Source organism: Leucoraja erinacea, chromosome 9 (genome assembly GCF_028641065.1).
Source record: "Leucoraja erinacea ecotype New England chromosome 9, Leri_hhj_1, whole genome shotgun sequence".
Taxonomy (NCBI): domain Eukaryota; kingdom Metazoa; phylum Chordata; class Chondrichthyes; order Rajiformes; family Rajidae; genus Leucoraja; species Leucoraja erinaceus.
Window position 1 is genome coordinate 46,604,195 of NC_073385.1, and position 15,662 is coordinate 46,619,856.

Here is a 15,662-nt window from a genome sequence, read left to right on the forward strand (position 1 = left end):
GATCATGTGCAGGCAGATGAGATAATTTTAAATTAACATCATGTTCAGCAAAAACTTTGTGGGCCAAAGGGCCCATTCTTGTACTGCATTTTCTATGTTAACCAATGTTGTCATAAACCGAAAATGAGTAACGAAAGCTGAGTATTAATTTAGAAGGTTTTTGTGTAAAGAACATTTTATATATTTCCTTTGTTATCAAAATGAGGCCAATCTTTTCCCCACGGCTTGATAACCCTTTTATGTTCCACTGGTAAAAGTTGAGGAAGGTCTTTATAGAATTTGTTTTATTAATTCCAATAATCTTCCAAATCTAACAGTACATTTACACTTCTGGTTGAATGATTAGGTGAAGCATGTTGGTGGACTATACATCCTGCGTCAAAACAAAGATCTGAAGGAGAAAAAGTACGAATTGGTGATGACCTTATTCTGGTCAGTGTTTCATCAGAGCGTTACCTGGTGAGTAGACTTCACCCCGTTAATTTGCAATTGAGTTTATTTTTGCTTCTATAGATATAGGTGATACACATTTTTGCAACTATTTAAACAAATGCTGGAAACACTCAGGGCAGACCCATTGATATAGAAACACTTAAAATTTACAGCATGTGGTAGATTTAGATTTTCTTCATTTTAGTGATTATTTAAAACAATTGTATTCATAAAAATCAAACAATTTTAATTCTTAACTTTGAGATTTGATCCAAAGGGACATTTTGTGGAACCTGAATCATTATTAGGATATTAAAACCTAATTGTTATAGGTCTGAAGAAGGGTCTCGACCCAAGATGTCACCTATTCCTTCTCTCCAGAGATGCCTCCTGTCCCGCCGAGTTACTCCAGCATTTTATATTTATCTTTACTTATGTTTATCTTTAGGAAGTGCAATGTAAGTTTTTTTTGTATTTTTATGGCATTTGATGGAGGATTAGGCAAGGTTTATATTTGTAAACATGTTACTGTCGCTGCCACATTTTTGTGTATGTTTTCCTGTTTTGGTAACTGCCCACTTGATTGCAGCTATGTTCTACTTGTAGCACCTTTCCATTTCCAATGGCACCATACAAGCAGATGCCTCCTTCATACAGACACTGTGGAATGTCCATCCCATAAGTTCAGGCAGTAATGTAGCAGAAGGTGAGGTCTTTACCAGTTTGTTTTATGTATGTAACATAAAGAATGTGATTGGGTTGTTTTTATTATGCTCTGCTAAAACATCTTTTTTAAATATTTTGTGTCATCACAAAAATATTGGAAGTATAAATTCAGTATTTGCGATCAATATTATTATTTTAAAGTTGATGTTTAGATTATTGTTTTAATCTCAAGGACTTACTATGGGGTTAAGATGGCAGCAAGTAAAACATGAAATAACATTGTTAACATGTATGTTGTTGTTCTTAAGGGTTTCTGAATGGTGGACATGTTCTGCGAATTTTTCATGGTCATGATGAGTGTTTGACCATCCCATTTGCCGACCAGAGGGAGGAAGTACATGTGTAAGTTTCAGTACAACAACGTAACTATATATTTAATATATTTTGGTTCACATTCATTCTGGTTATATTTTACTCACATTCTATTCATTCTCATTCGGACGTTTGAAAGGGAAAAAAGATCTTGTCAAGATAATTTTATTATTTTCCTGTGAGGTCAATTCTGAAGTGTAATTATATTAAATTAATTTTAAATGTTTGAAAATGCTTCTGCTAAATTCTACCCATTACGAATAAAATGGATAAACCCATCTGAATTACAGTATGAGCATATTATCTTGGCCATCTGAGCAGTAAATTTTATGACCTTTAATCGAGTGCCTTAAGATTCAGGCATCAACATTGCTGTGTAACAATATGCAATACAAATCTGTTCACCACTTACATAGGTTTTAGTGGCGTATGCGCAGCACCCATGGCCTGTGCAACACCCATGCAAAAGCAGGTTTTCAATGCACCAGTCTCTGTGTGACATTGAACACCATCTTGAACAGATCCATGATTACAACTTGGATAGATCTCCTTTAAGTAATCACCCATCCTCCCTGGACCTTTCCCAGCTCCACGTGGTGACCCTAAATATATTTATACCTTAAGATATCGCAAATATAACTTTATATTATTACTGTTAACAGCACAAGAAAAGTAAATGTATTTTCATCATTTCCATTTTGTGAGACTTACCATTTAGTAATGCGTTGGCTTAAAAATACAGTAATTTGAAGACGTCACACAGCTTGTTGTCATATCAATATTTTTGTGTTTATTAGGAAGCCAACAATGGTTTAATGTTGGAAGATATGAAGTTTAATGTATGGGAAGGAACTGCAGATGCTGGTTTAATGCCATAGAGGGAGTGCAGAGACGGTTCATCAGACTGATTCCTGGGATGTCAGGACTGTCTTATGAAGAAAGACTGGATAGACTTGGTTTATACTCTCTAGAATTTAGGAGATTGAGAGGGGATCTTATAGAAACTTACAAAATTCTTAAGGGGTTGGACAGGCTAGATGCAGGAAGATTGTTCCTGATGTTAGGGAAGTCCAGGACAAGGGGTCACAGCTTAAGGATAAGGGGGAAATCCTTTAAAACCGAGATGAGAAGAACTTTTTTCACACAGAGAGTGGTGAATCTCTGGAACTCTCTGCCACAGAGGTAGTTGAGGCCAGTTCATTGGCTATATTTAAGAGGGAGTTAGATGTGGCCCTTGTGGCTAAAGGGATCAGGGGGTATGGAGAGAAGGCAGGTACGGGATACTGAGTTGGATGATCAGCCATGATCATATTGAATGGCGGTGCAGGCTCGAAGGGCCGAATGGCCTACTCCTGCACCTAATTTCTATGTTTCTATGTTTCTAAACTTCAGACAGACGCAAAATGCTCGAATAACTCAGCAGGATAGGCAGCATCTCTGGAGAGGAATGTGTGGCATTTCGGGTTGAAGGGTCTCGACCCGAAGCATCACCCATTCCTTCTCTCCAGGGATGCTGCCTGTCCTGCTGAGTTCCTGCAGCATTTTATGTCTATCTGAAGTTTAATGTGGGTGTAAATTAAATTTACTCTACAATAATCAATAAAATATTAAATTACAAATGAGCTAGGCACTATGGAACTAGACAAAGCAGCTCATTTTAACATTGTCAATTAAAACTTACATTTGGAAGGTGGGCTGAACTGCAGATTTCCCATCCAAAACAGAATGAGGGTGTGCTGCAGCTTGCTGGTAATTTTTGTTCCATCAGGACAAGAATAATCTTGATAAAGATTGGCCAGTGTCTTTGGCAACCATTTTTGACTAATTATCTGTTTTAATGAATTAGAAATCATTTGGATATTTCAACATTGTTCTTATTTGGAATATGTTTGCAGAACAGTTAACTATGAAAGTGGGGAAGCAGGAATCTATGCTAGATCACTGTGGCGTGTGGAACCTCTTAGGATCAGGTAAAATAAAGATGTTTAAGCTTTTGACACTTCAAAGATTTTGATGGTTTTTCGGTCTGCGACCTGGATTTGCAGTATGAATATTCATTTCAACTTTTGCTTGATGTGCACATGCACAAGCAGCTAGAATTTTCTTGCAAAGCAGTAGCATAAATCCATTCCCTTCCAATGTTGGGCAGGCATGTTATTTTGGTATTGTCACATGTACCGAGGTACAGTGTAAAGCTTTTGTGAGACTTGTGAAGAAATGGATTGATGTATTGAAGAGACCATAGCAAGAACTGCATTAACAAAAATAAAAGGCTTATCTTCCCTTCAGGACACAAAGTGCTGGAGTAACTCAGCAGGTCAGGCAGTATCTCTGGAGCACATGGATAGGTGATGATTCAGGTTGAGACCCTTCCATAGACATCGGCTTCAGAGGAAGGAGAAGATATGAGCATACAAGAAAGGAGCAAGACCCATGGCCATTTGGGCTACTCCACTCTTTGGCGGTTTGAGTTTTCGTAGCACCACACCATTTCCTGCCTGGTCCCTAAAAAAGATCCATCTTGGCCGAGAACATAATTAATGATGTATACTCCACAACTTGATGAATTAATTTGATTTCACTTTCCATATACATTGTCTGACCTGCTTAATGACTCCAGCAGTTTCTGTTTTTACCTATCAATATTGTACGTTCTCCTTGTGAGCACATATGTTTTCTCTGGGTGCTCCAGTTTCCTCCCATATTCCTAAAATGAGCAGATTTGTGAATTAAAAGTTCTAGAAATTATTTTATTTTGGTAAAAGTGGACCTGTCAAATTACCCATAAAGTTCTGTAAATTGCCCCCAATGTGTAGGGTGCAAAACTGGGATAACATAGAACTAGTGTACAGGTGATCGTTGGTCGGCATGAATTTGGTGGGCTGAAGGGCTTGTTTCCATGTCGTATCTCTAAATCAAACTTAATCACACCAGCCTTCAGTCATTTGACAACCCAGTTTGCTCTTTTGCAGCTCTTTTTATCATAAACAAAATAAGTGATATCTCAAGGCACATTATTTCATTAAAAAAACATTTCTTATAAGTGAAATGTTATTAAAAATTTTAACCAATCAAAGTTCCTGAACATTCCTGATAACTTTTCTCTCTCCCCATTCAGTTGGAGCGGTAGTCACGTTAAATGGGGCCAGTCTTTCCGTCTGAGACACCTCACAACGGGTCTGTATCTGGGTTTAGTTCAGGATCAGGGTTTGGTGCTGCTGGATCCCACTAAATCTGATATCAAAGCAACATCATTCTGCTTCAGAACATCAAAGGTATGGAGAGAGAAAATGTGTTCCTTTACATAGCTTGGAATATGTACGGAGAAGTGAAGAACCCTCAGAGTGTGCTATTTGTTTTATTCACATGTGTTTTTTTCCATTATCATTATTATTATTAGATCACAATTATTTCTCCAAGTGTCTTTTGAGTGAATGGATAATTGTGAAGAGCTAGGAACTCAACTTTTATTCTATATCTGACCCAGGGTATTTAATTCATCTTTAAAATGCTGCCCGCCCCTGCTGAAGCTGACCTTGTAAGAGTCATGACCCACAGCTCAGGGCAGGCTTGGGGAAAATGGATGTGGTGGGTGGGGGAGGTGGGGGTAGTTCGGATTGGGAGTAGCGGGTGGGATTGTTCAGGGTTTCCTCCAACAGGCCTACTTCATCTTGGCAGAAAATCCAGAGTGGGTTCCTGATCAGGCTTCAATTGAATTTGTAGTTGCAGTACAGCTTTTGGGTGAGCAGCTTAGCTATTCATCCAGATGCTGAAGTCAAAATTCAAGGCAACGCATCCAAATGATTTTCTAGTAATTAAGTGCACTTTTCCCCTCTCCCTATTCTATTTTCCTGTCAAGTGCATAATATACCAATATTCCCTTTGTTTTTAGGCAAAGAGGTATATGATCTGAAAATGCAAGCAATGGTCTGTGCTTGCCCCAATTTATATATCCAATGTTATTTTCAGATAAACTAAAAGATAATGAAAATACCAGGGAAATTTGAAATTAAGCTAGGTAGTGAAAAATGTAATTGTCCTTCAAGCCTAGTGTTTGCACAGCATACTTATGACAACCTGGAATTTATGGTATTAAAAATAGCATAAAGTAATATTGTGATGCTAACCCTTTGTTATTATGTGTAAATCTCTAAGGAAAAACTGGATTTACCCCCAAAACGAGATACAGATGGTATGGGAGTCCCTGAAATCAAGTACGGTGATTCGATTTGTATTATTCAACATGTAGCTACTGGCCTCTGGTTAACATATCATGCTCCAGATGCCAAATCAGCACGCCTGGGACCTTTGAAGCGGAAGGTGCGTATACTATTATAAAAGGACTGGAAAAGCTAGATGCAGAAATTTTTTTCCCAATGATGGGGGAGTCCAGAACCAGGGGCCACAGTCTAAGAATAAAGGGGAGGCCATTTAAAACTGAGATGAGAAAAAATATTTCACCCAGAGAGTTGTGAATTTGTGGAATTCTCTCCGACAGAAGGCAGCGGAGGCCAATTCACAGGATGAATTTAAATGAGAGTTAGATAGAGCTCTAGGGGCTAGCGGGGTCAAGAGATATGGGGAGAAGGCAGGCACGGGTTACTGATTGTGGATGATCAGCCATGATCACAATGAATGGCTGTGCAGGCTTGAAGGGCCAAATGGCCTCCGCCTGCACCTATTTTCTATGTATTCTATGTTTTCTATGTTCTATACTGCTTAAATGACGAAAGCAATTGATGATGGAGTTAATAAGGAATGATATGTTACACACAATTTGTGAAAGTAACAGTAATGATTCATTGATAAATATTCACGTTGCCAGTGCTAATGGTATGTATGTAGGTTATACAAATTTACCCCAGAACATTGTTCTATTGTTTAAATCTGTTTTTGTAATACATTCTCCACTGAATGGGTATTTTCCCCATTGTCAATGGTCTGTTCCTGTCAAACGTGCTTAGTAAATGGATAAATGGGGGCTGGTGTTTTCAAAATTGTTAGGGCCTTTACAATCAGATGAATTGTATGAGGGTGAAAAATCTCAGGAAAATGCTCTTCTCTTCTGCTTACCATGACTTGTAGTGCTAGTTTGTACTTTTTTGAGCTAGTTTCCAAGAATTTCCATTGCATCAATATTTGGTTTAATAACATTTTATTTTTGATATTTACTCACTTGAAAAAATGTTGAACAAGAATGCATTCAGAGTAAGTTCCTTGGTTTCAGGTAATATTACACCAAGAAGGACATATGGATGATGGTATAATCTTGCAACGTTGTCGAAAAGAAGAGGCACGGGCATCTCGTATTATACGAAAAACAACAATCTTATTTAATCAGTTCATCAGGTATGTCAGGGAAAATATATCATTTGTGCATTACTTTGAGCTTGCTTAAATACATCTTTCATTATTCTTCACATTCAAAATTTCGGCGTGTCAAAAATCTCAATTTATATTTATATTCCTTAGTCGACGTCACCATGGTAATTCAAATCTATTGGCTTCTAATTGTTCTATAACAGAATTATATATGCTCATGGAAAGGAATGCTAATCATAGTTCAAGCGGACATTAACAGCAATTTTCTGTCAACCATATCTAATTTATTCCTCTATAATTTGATTTGTTAGAATTTAGATTTCTGCGTAGTTTTATTCCAAGAAAGCATCTACAGTATTTTGCTTTAGCATTTTATTCTATTTTATGTCTTCCTTTGGATGGGCTGTGCTTATATCACTTAAGAAATGACTCTCAGACACATTTCTGCAGGGGTCTTGATTGTCTTGGTAAAAGTGGACTCATCAAATTACCCATAAAGGAAGTTCTGGAAGCCTTGCAAGACCTGATCATTTACTTCCATCCACCAGAGGAGGATTTAAAACATGAAGACAAGCAGTACAAATTACGCTCGCTCAGAAACAGACAGAACTTATTTAAAGAAGAGGTAAGAAATAGTCATGACATTACATGTCATGGGCAGAACGGTGGCGCAGCGGTATAGTTGCTACCTTACAGCCAATGCAGTGCCGGAGACCCGGGTTCGATCCTAAAGGGTGCTGTCTGTACGTTCTTCAAGTGACCGCGTGGGTTTTCTCCGAGATCTTCGGTTTCCTCCTACACTCCAAAGACGTACAGGTTTGTAGGTTAATTGGCTTGGTAAATGTAAAAATCATCCCTTGTGGGTATAGGATAGTGTTAATATGCGGGGATCTCTGGTCGGCACGGATCCGGTGGGCCGAAAGATCCTGTTTCCACACTGTATCTCTAATCTAAACTAAACTAAAATTAAACTAAACTACATTGTTATTACTTCCATTTTTTTACATTTGTCAAATTGTGAACTTCAGAACTTGCTTTCAGTGCTTGCTGCACTTTCATCATTGTGACAATTAACTGAGTTACTCGACTATGACTACCAAGCAAAATGGATATAGTGTGTTTGTTTGGATAACAGCAGCAAAGTGTCATGTATTTCTCCATGTTGACATCATGTATTTGATTGAACTGCATAAAGTTGGACCAGTCTCTCACAGGAACTGGAACACTCTATTTGTGCATTGTGCAAGTGCTTGTGTTTTGTAAATATACATTGCTTCATATATATCATTGAGCGCACCACAGACTGGTGACATATGAAAGTCAATGGGATTCAATTACACGGGGAGCAAAAAAAATGGTTCACATTTTACATGCATGACAAGACTCAGCTCTGCATGAGTTTCAGCAGAGAGGCGCTGATTGTGATTCAGTAGGCAGACTGTGGCAACATTCATTTATGCAATTGTAAGACAGTACGAACACACACACACACACACACACACACACACACACACACACACACACACACACACACACACACACACATGATATCAACAACAGCATGACACAATGAGAGCACACAATCGCAATCAATCACAATAATACTTTATTAGCCAAGTATGTTTTGCAACATATGAGGAATTTCATTTGCCAAGTCAGTAATACAAATAAAAAGCAATGGAACACACAAAATACATTTTAACATAAACATCCACCACAGTGACTCCTCCACATTCCTCAGAGTGATGGGAGGCAAAAAAAAGTTCAGACTCTTCCCTTCTGTGCTCTCCAAAGGTCAGGGGCCTAGAGCCCTCCGTTGACGGGACAATCTTGACTCCCATAGCCGGCGGCGTTTGGGCCCTCCGCATCGGAGCGATCAACTCCTGCATTGGGGGGATGTCAGCTCCCATGCACCGTCGATCGGACCCCGGGTCGGGGCTGGTCAAGCCTCTGCGTCGTTGGAGCTTCCCGACTCGGCCTCTCCCGAGACGGCAAGCTCTTGATGGTGAGTCCGCAGGCCGCGGTTGGAGCGATCCCAGGCAAGGGATCAGCTCCGATGTTAAGTCCACGCCCCACAGTGGGGCTCGGGTCAGTCCGAGGAGGCTTCCAGCTCCATCAATGGCATTGCAGCTCCTTCTGAATAACTAACTGCAAACATGAGTGCAGAAGTGAATTCTGGCCAAACACTACAAAGAGTCGGATTAGGGGAATATATTGAGACTTCACTGTTTCCACAAAAGAGAGAGGAAACTATGGTGTAACTATACTGCAAGAAGAAATCTCCTGAAGTTTCTTCAAGAGTGCCCTGGAACATAGAATAGAATAGAATGCAATTTATTGTCATTCAAACCTAGGTTTGAACAAAATATAATTGAAAAACATATGGAGAATGTTGAGAATAAGCAGTAGCATATGGAGAATAAGCAGTAGAATGCACCATATTTAACAGTTCAAGTTTTAAAAAAATGGGTTGCACTCTCCTACTTATTGGCACCTAACTGGTGGGCAAACTGTTTGTTGGTAATATCATTCGTTTTGTGAGGTTAGATTTTTAAGGTAGCAAGAAAGCAATGGGTCCCCAGGGATTTTCAACAGTTATTTCGAGTCCTATGCTTCATAATTATGTAAATAGGGAATCCTCTGCAGACCAGTATAACACAGAAGTAGATGTCAATGAAGACAATACAGAAGAAAGGCATATCTGTTCCAGAGGGAAGCAATCCTTTCAGTTGAAATTAGATTGAAAATAAACATAACACTGTACTTCTGAAAGGACACAATCTGTCCTGTTCAGAGATGGTAAAGCAAGGAATGCTTCAATGCTGTACTCTTGCAGATAACTTAAAGCTCCAAGCTTGAAATGCAAAATCAAATATTTGGAAACTTCATTGGGAATTATATTGTGGCATTGAAGAACCTTATGTTAGATTGGAAATCTGGGGAGTTTGTTACGTGATCTCCAAAAGAAAGGCTTTGTGGGGATTAATTGATTACTCGTTGTGTCAGAGAAAGACTGCAAAATAATGTGCTCAATTAAATGGCAGTTAAACACAAAGGGAATTCAATAATTTCCTGTTGACTAGAGGTTAGTTGAAGATGAATCAAAGGAATTGAACCATGCTGAAAGAGGATGGTACCAAAAGCAGAGATGATTGAGATGATTACAAGATCAGAGTAAATCAAGCTGTCATGTATCAACATTGGTGGTACAAATTTATTCACATCCATCTCATTTAACGCACAACTCAATATTAACCAGGACAGCAAACAGTATTAATCTATCAACACGTGCAAGAGACTGTATTCTTACACTAAACTTCCTTATGATTTGTCACTTCTCTGTATCATATTCAACATCAAGAAGTTCCATAATTTTCTTCTTCAAAGGTAATTTATATTGATAATAGATCACATACCATTACTGGCATCTTTGGGTCTGAAGTTAATTCATTGATGGCGACAATATGCATGCACAAATGAACAGTGACTCTATTTTGGTTTGACTACAGATTTGATCTTGAAACAATACAATTATTGATACAATGTCTAGATTTCCTCATGATCATTCCAGTATACGATGCAAAAGTTCCATCGACAGACTGAGTCAAGGTAGTAATGATTTTTTGACAGGACATTCCAAAATAGCAGAATATATGAGAAAATGTCAAATTCTGAGTCATACCAATAAAAAATATTATTGGACAGTCATGAAATTATTTAAATGAAGAGTGAAGACCATTTTACTTTGGTACAAAACAAATTGTTGTATGTGTTGATGAACAGTTCTAACATCAAAAAATGTCAGAATCACATACGCAGAGCATACAAGAATACCACTAGTTGCTTGTAGTTTAGTATACTTGTGGTGCTGGATCATTACTTTGAGGAAGTAATGAGTTTGTCCGGTCCATCAGCAAACAAAATCTAACTGCAAGTGTGGATTTAGACAGAGAAAATTTTTTTTAGTGAGTGTTTCTAGATTGCTATGGAAGGAGAAATCACATTTTTTTTTACTTTCATTGTAATCATTTCACAATATTAAGACCATTCTAAGATCAACATCTGTATAACGACCTGTTGAAACTGGAAGATGGTCTGCCTCATGAAAACGGGTCTGATAACATCAGCTGTTCAGACATGTTTGTGTGGGCTCGTTTTTTGTGAAAAGTTAATAAGGTTTCACAACCCTTCGGCAAATATTAAATTTATTCCCACTGGTTATTTTGAAAAGTAAGCAATTTTACTTAAAAAAGAAAAAAACAGGATAGTTTATTTCCATAAATGGACACACCGTGCATGATTGAATAAAAGCACCAGGACGAAATGTGCCTGATACAGTGCATTCAGAAAGTATTCAGACCCCTTCACTTTTCCACATTTAATTACATTACAGCCTTATTCTAAAATGGATTCAATTCTTTTTTTTGTCATGAATCTACACACAATACCCCATAATATAAAAAATGAAAACAGGCCAAAGAGTTCAATCTTGGTTTCATCAGACCAGCGAATCTTGTTTCTCATGCATTTTGCCAAACTCCAAGTGGGCTGTCATGTGCCTTTTACTGCGGAGAGGCTTCCATCTGGCCACTCTACCACAAAGGCCTGATTGGTGGAGTGCTGCAGATATAGTTATCCTTCTGGAAGGTTCTCCCATCTCCACAGAGGAACTCTGGAGCTCAGTGAGAGTGACCATTGGGTTCTTAGTCACCTCCCTGACCAAGGCCCTTCTCCCCCAATTGCTCAGTTTGGCCGGGCGGACAGCTCTATGAAGAGTCCTGGTGGTTCCAAAGTTCTTCCATTTAAGAATGACAGAGGCCACTGTGCTCTTCGCGACCTGCAAAGCTGCAGAAATTATTTTATACCCTTTAGCAGATGTGTGTCTCGACACAATCCTGTCTCGAAGGTCTATGGACAATTCCTTCGTCTTCATGGCTTGTTTTTTGCTCTGACTTGTACTGTCAACTGCGGGACCTTATATAGACAGGTATGTGTCTTTCCAAATCATGTCCACTTAATTTAATTTACCACTGGTGGACTTCAATCAATTTGCAGAAACATCTCAAGGATAATCAATGGAAATAGAATGAATCTAAGTTCAATTTTGAGTGTCATAGCAAAGGGTCTGAATACTTATGTAAATGTGATATTTCAGTTATTTATTTTTAATTACCTTGCAAAAATTTCTAGACACCTGTTTTTGCTTCTTCATTCTGGGGTATTGTGTGTAGATTGATGATAAAAAAATATGAATTTAATCCATTTTAAAATAAGGCTGTAACGTAACAAAATGTGGAAAAAGTGAAGGGGTCTGAATACTTTCTGAATGTACTGTATATGCTGTCAGATCAGTTCCTAGAAAACTTTGCATTCATATGGTTTGAGATCTCAGTCTTTCCAATTAAGCCATCCCTTCTTAAATATTATTGAGTGCTAATGGATTTATTAAGGCACCATAATTTTTTTTTTTCAGTCATTTATAAAATGAAATTACAGTTCCAATTTTTTGAAGTGTTTTGCAGTTTCTTTTCCCTTGTCTTTGATCTCTTTACATCACGTATTATCCATTTTGGAGGAGGCATACTGCACACAATGTTTGTTTAGGTTCATGACCCAGGATGACATAACCTTCAGTATACTTTGTTTAGACACTTTGAACATTTAACCATCTTTGTTGATAACATGACTAAATGAAAGTTCACCATCAACGCCCAGGTTATACCAGGTTATCCTAGATTTAATAGTTCTAAGAGCTAAATCATCATTCCTTCCTATTAATGAAAGCAAACCAAAAATAATATTACTGACCATATAAAATCTGTATCAACAGCCGAGTACTGAGAGAAATACTTGATGTAACTTTATCCTTTCTGGGATATTGTGTTTTGGTGAGTTTACATTGTGATGGGAAGAATGTCACTTCTGTTACTTGCGTATGGGGGTCTTGTATGTATTAGACTCAAAACGTATTCCATTACCAATGTAGCAGAACATGCTCTTTGCACAAAGAGTTTCTGAACTTTCTCTGAACCACAGGAATACGTCAGGTGGAATGAAATAATATTGGTGCGCTAAGAGCAACAATTCACATCAGTGCAGCAGATTGATCTGCCAATGCACATTGCTGGAGAGGGTTTTTACTCTGTAGGAAGCAAAGTTGAGAATGCTTCACACCATAAATCTGTGGAGTATAATACACTCCAGGTCCATTTCATACTTTAGATAGCAAGAACAACATGTTAACATCAAGTAATTCTATAATTATGGGCAAATCATTTATAAATTTAGTAAACCCACCTTAAACTGTCCTCAAATTGTCTGGACACCCTGATAAGTTGGCTGAGCAATGGGATGATGTTCACTTTTGTCATTTCAGATTTATATGAATTTTGTAAATTCAGGTTTGAATTATTAGCACATCCTGGAGATGCTCCCTCTCTGATGGACTAATAGCATAGTCTAAGCAATTGAAATCAGCAGTGTTATTAAATTCAAAGTGCTGGAGCAACTCAGTGGGTCAGGCAGCATGTGTGGGGGTAATTGGACTGACCACGTTTTGGTTTGGGACCCATCTTTGGCCTGATTGGAGTTGGGGGGGAGCTGGAAAGGACGTGGGGACGGGATGTAGCCTGATAAGTGATAGGTGGATACAACTGAATGGTGATGGGGGTTGATTGGCAGATGGGTGAAGTAAGTGACAAAGGTTAGAGGCAAAAAGGAGTCATAAGGGTGTCAGATCAAAAGAGGAATGAAATGTCAAGCTGGAGGGAGGGATATAGCTGGAAGGGGACGGGGGAAAGAGTGGGGATAACAAGGAATTGGATGACTCAGTGATGGGAGATGAGTGTACGATGGAGGGGAAAGGAGCAGAGTGACTGGGAAGTATGGCCCCACATGTCTATTCCAGCTTTCTTCCCCCCTCCCCACCCCATTCAATTCAATCTGAAGAAGAGTCCTGACCCGAAACGTCATTTTATCCATTCCCTGCACAGATGCTACCTTACCTGCTGAATTACTCCAGCATTTTGTATTTCTCAAATTCCCACATCAGGTGTTTCTTGTGTCTCCAATGCTATACATTGTTCCTTAGCTTTTACTAACAATGTGGCATAAGGCATATAATTATCTTAAATAAAGTTGTATTGATATTACTCAGACATTAGAAATAGATTATGCAAGATGAGGATAATAAACATGCATTCATTTCTGTTATTCATTGATTGTTTTCTTCCATTGCTCAATTCTATCAGGCAATGCTGAGACTGGTTCTGAATTGCATTGATCGACTAAATGTTTACCACAGTGCAGCACATTTTTCAGAACTTGCTGGCGAAGAAGTTGGAGAAGCATGGAAAGATATCTTGAATTTGCTCTATGAACTACTAGGTAAAGTTTTACAATTGCATGTATTGAGCAAATGAAGCCAGTGGATGAAGAATATATTGGAGCAGTGAATATGTTCCATTAATCTCAGAAGAATCAACAAAATGCTTTCAATTGATTTCCAAAAATATGAATGGCACTCAGTGAACCCGTTTTAACTAATTGGGTAAACTTCTTGCAAAAGCACTTCATTTTACATTTGGAGCTTGACATTCAAAAACACAAAACTGGCAAAAAATCAGGGCAAAGTTGTTGAAAATTAGCTTAGTCTGGAAGCAACCTTTAACTGTCAGTGTCTGCACCTGTTTTTAAATCAAAAAATGTGTTCAATTATTAAAAATAATATGTACAATAAAACAATACAGAACCCCACCACCATAATACAAGGCAAACAAATATACTAAATAAAGTACTATACAACTATGTTACAATCCTTGTCAATGATGCATTCAACCCCCCGCGGTGCTCAGCGGTCAGGGCGTAGTCCCTGTCTAGTACCAACCGGGGTGCGGATGCAACCTCGGAAAAGGGGCAGGCAGCTGGCTCGGGCAAAGCCCTCTTCCGCCCGGCGCCGTGACTCGCAGATGGCCAGCTTGGCCAGGCCCAGGAGCAACCCAACCAGGACATCTTCGGCCCTACCCTCCCCCCTATGCATAGGGTGTCCAAAGATGAGGATGGTGGGTGAGAAATGCAGCCAGAAGGCAAGGAGCAGCCCCTTTAGATAATGGAACAGGGGCTGCAGCCTCAAACACTCCATATGCACGTGGCACGCAGACTCTTCCAGCCCGCAAAAGTGGCAGGCAGGCGGCTGGCGAGTCTGTTAACCGCGATGTCTGCACCCGTTGGGATGTTCCTCGTATTTTAAAGTGAGATTTTCTTTTTTTGCACTTATTGCTAATGTAATGCAACCTGCTCCTCCGAAACCATTTAATGAACCAACACTCAAATTGCATTCCTCAGCTTCATTGATATTTGTGAACTCCTACAATCTCAAACTTACCATGACTGCTTTTGAAACATGGCTCAGGTTTCGGGAACACTCAGTTTCATTTCAGGCTGCAGTTGATGGCCTCTGCCTCATTTTATATTTTCTGTACTGCTGCATTTCAGAAGTAATTCTAACCCTATAATCCAGGAAAGAAGATCTTAATGGCTACATCTCGTAGAAGCTGATAGAGCTTGCAGTGGGAATTGCCCGCATTACAAGCTTTCCTAAAGTGCAGGGATTCACGTCCTTATAGCAACATCTTTGGAACTTTCTGCCAGGTGTGTGTGGCTGCAGAGTCTCTGACTCTACTAATAAAGATCATGTCTCCCGAGGGCAGTGTCCTTGATTGACTATAAAGGCTCGACTAGCACCCTGGAAGGACGCCACCCTCTACCCCACCTCCCCATTAAAGCAGTTTCTCTGCTTTCAACAGCAGTATGGAGAAAACCTGGATTTGCTATATGTCCTATTTAAGAGCTGGTTGCCATGATTACACTTG

The 15,662-nt window shown here is 39.0% G+C and overlaps 1 protein-coding gene across 3 annotated transcripts in view; it reads left to right on the plus strand.

Moving 5' to 3' along the window:
• Window positions 1-15,662, plus strand: part of ryr3 (ryanodine receptor 3) — a 324,483-nt gene that overhangs the window by 84,649 nt on the left and 224,172 nt on the right. For all 3 annotated transcript variants that reach the window (XM_055640726.1, XM_055640727.1, XM_055640728.1), the window contains 9 exons: window positions 347-459; window positions 1,039-1,138; window positions 1,407-1,500; window positions 3,366-3,440; window positions 4,589-4,745; window positions 5,626-5,790; window positions 6,698-6,819; window positions 7,243-7,417; window positions 14,043-14,178. In XM_055640726.1, the coding sequence (XP_055496701.1) occupies window positions 347-459; window positions 1,039-1,138; window positions 1,407-1,500; window positions 3,366-3,440; window positions 4,589-4,745; window positions 5,626-5,790; window positions 6,698-6,819; window positions 7,243-7,417; window positions 14,043-14,178 (1,137 nt within the window). The remainder of the gene's footprint in view (window positions 1-346; window positions 460-1,038; window positions 1,139-1,406; window positions 1,501-3,365; window positions 3,441-4,588; window positions 4,746-5,625; window positions 5,791-6,697; window positions 6,820-7,242; window positions 7,418-14,042; window positions 14,179-15,662) is intronic.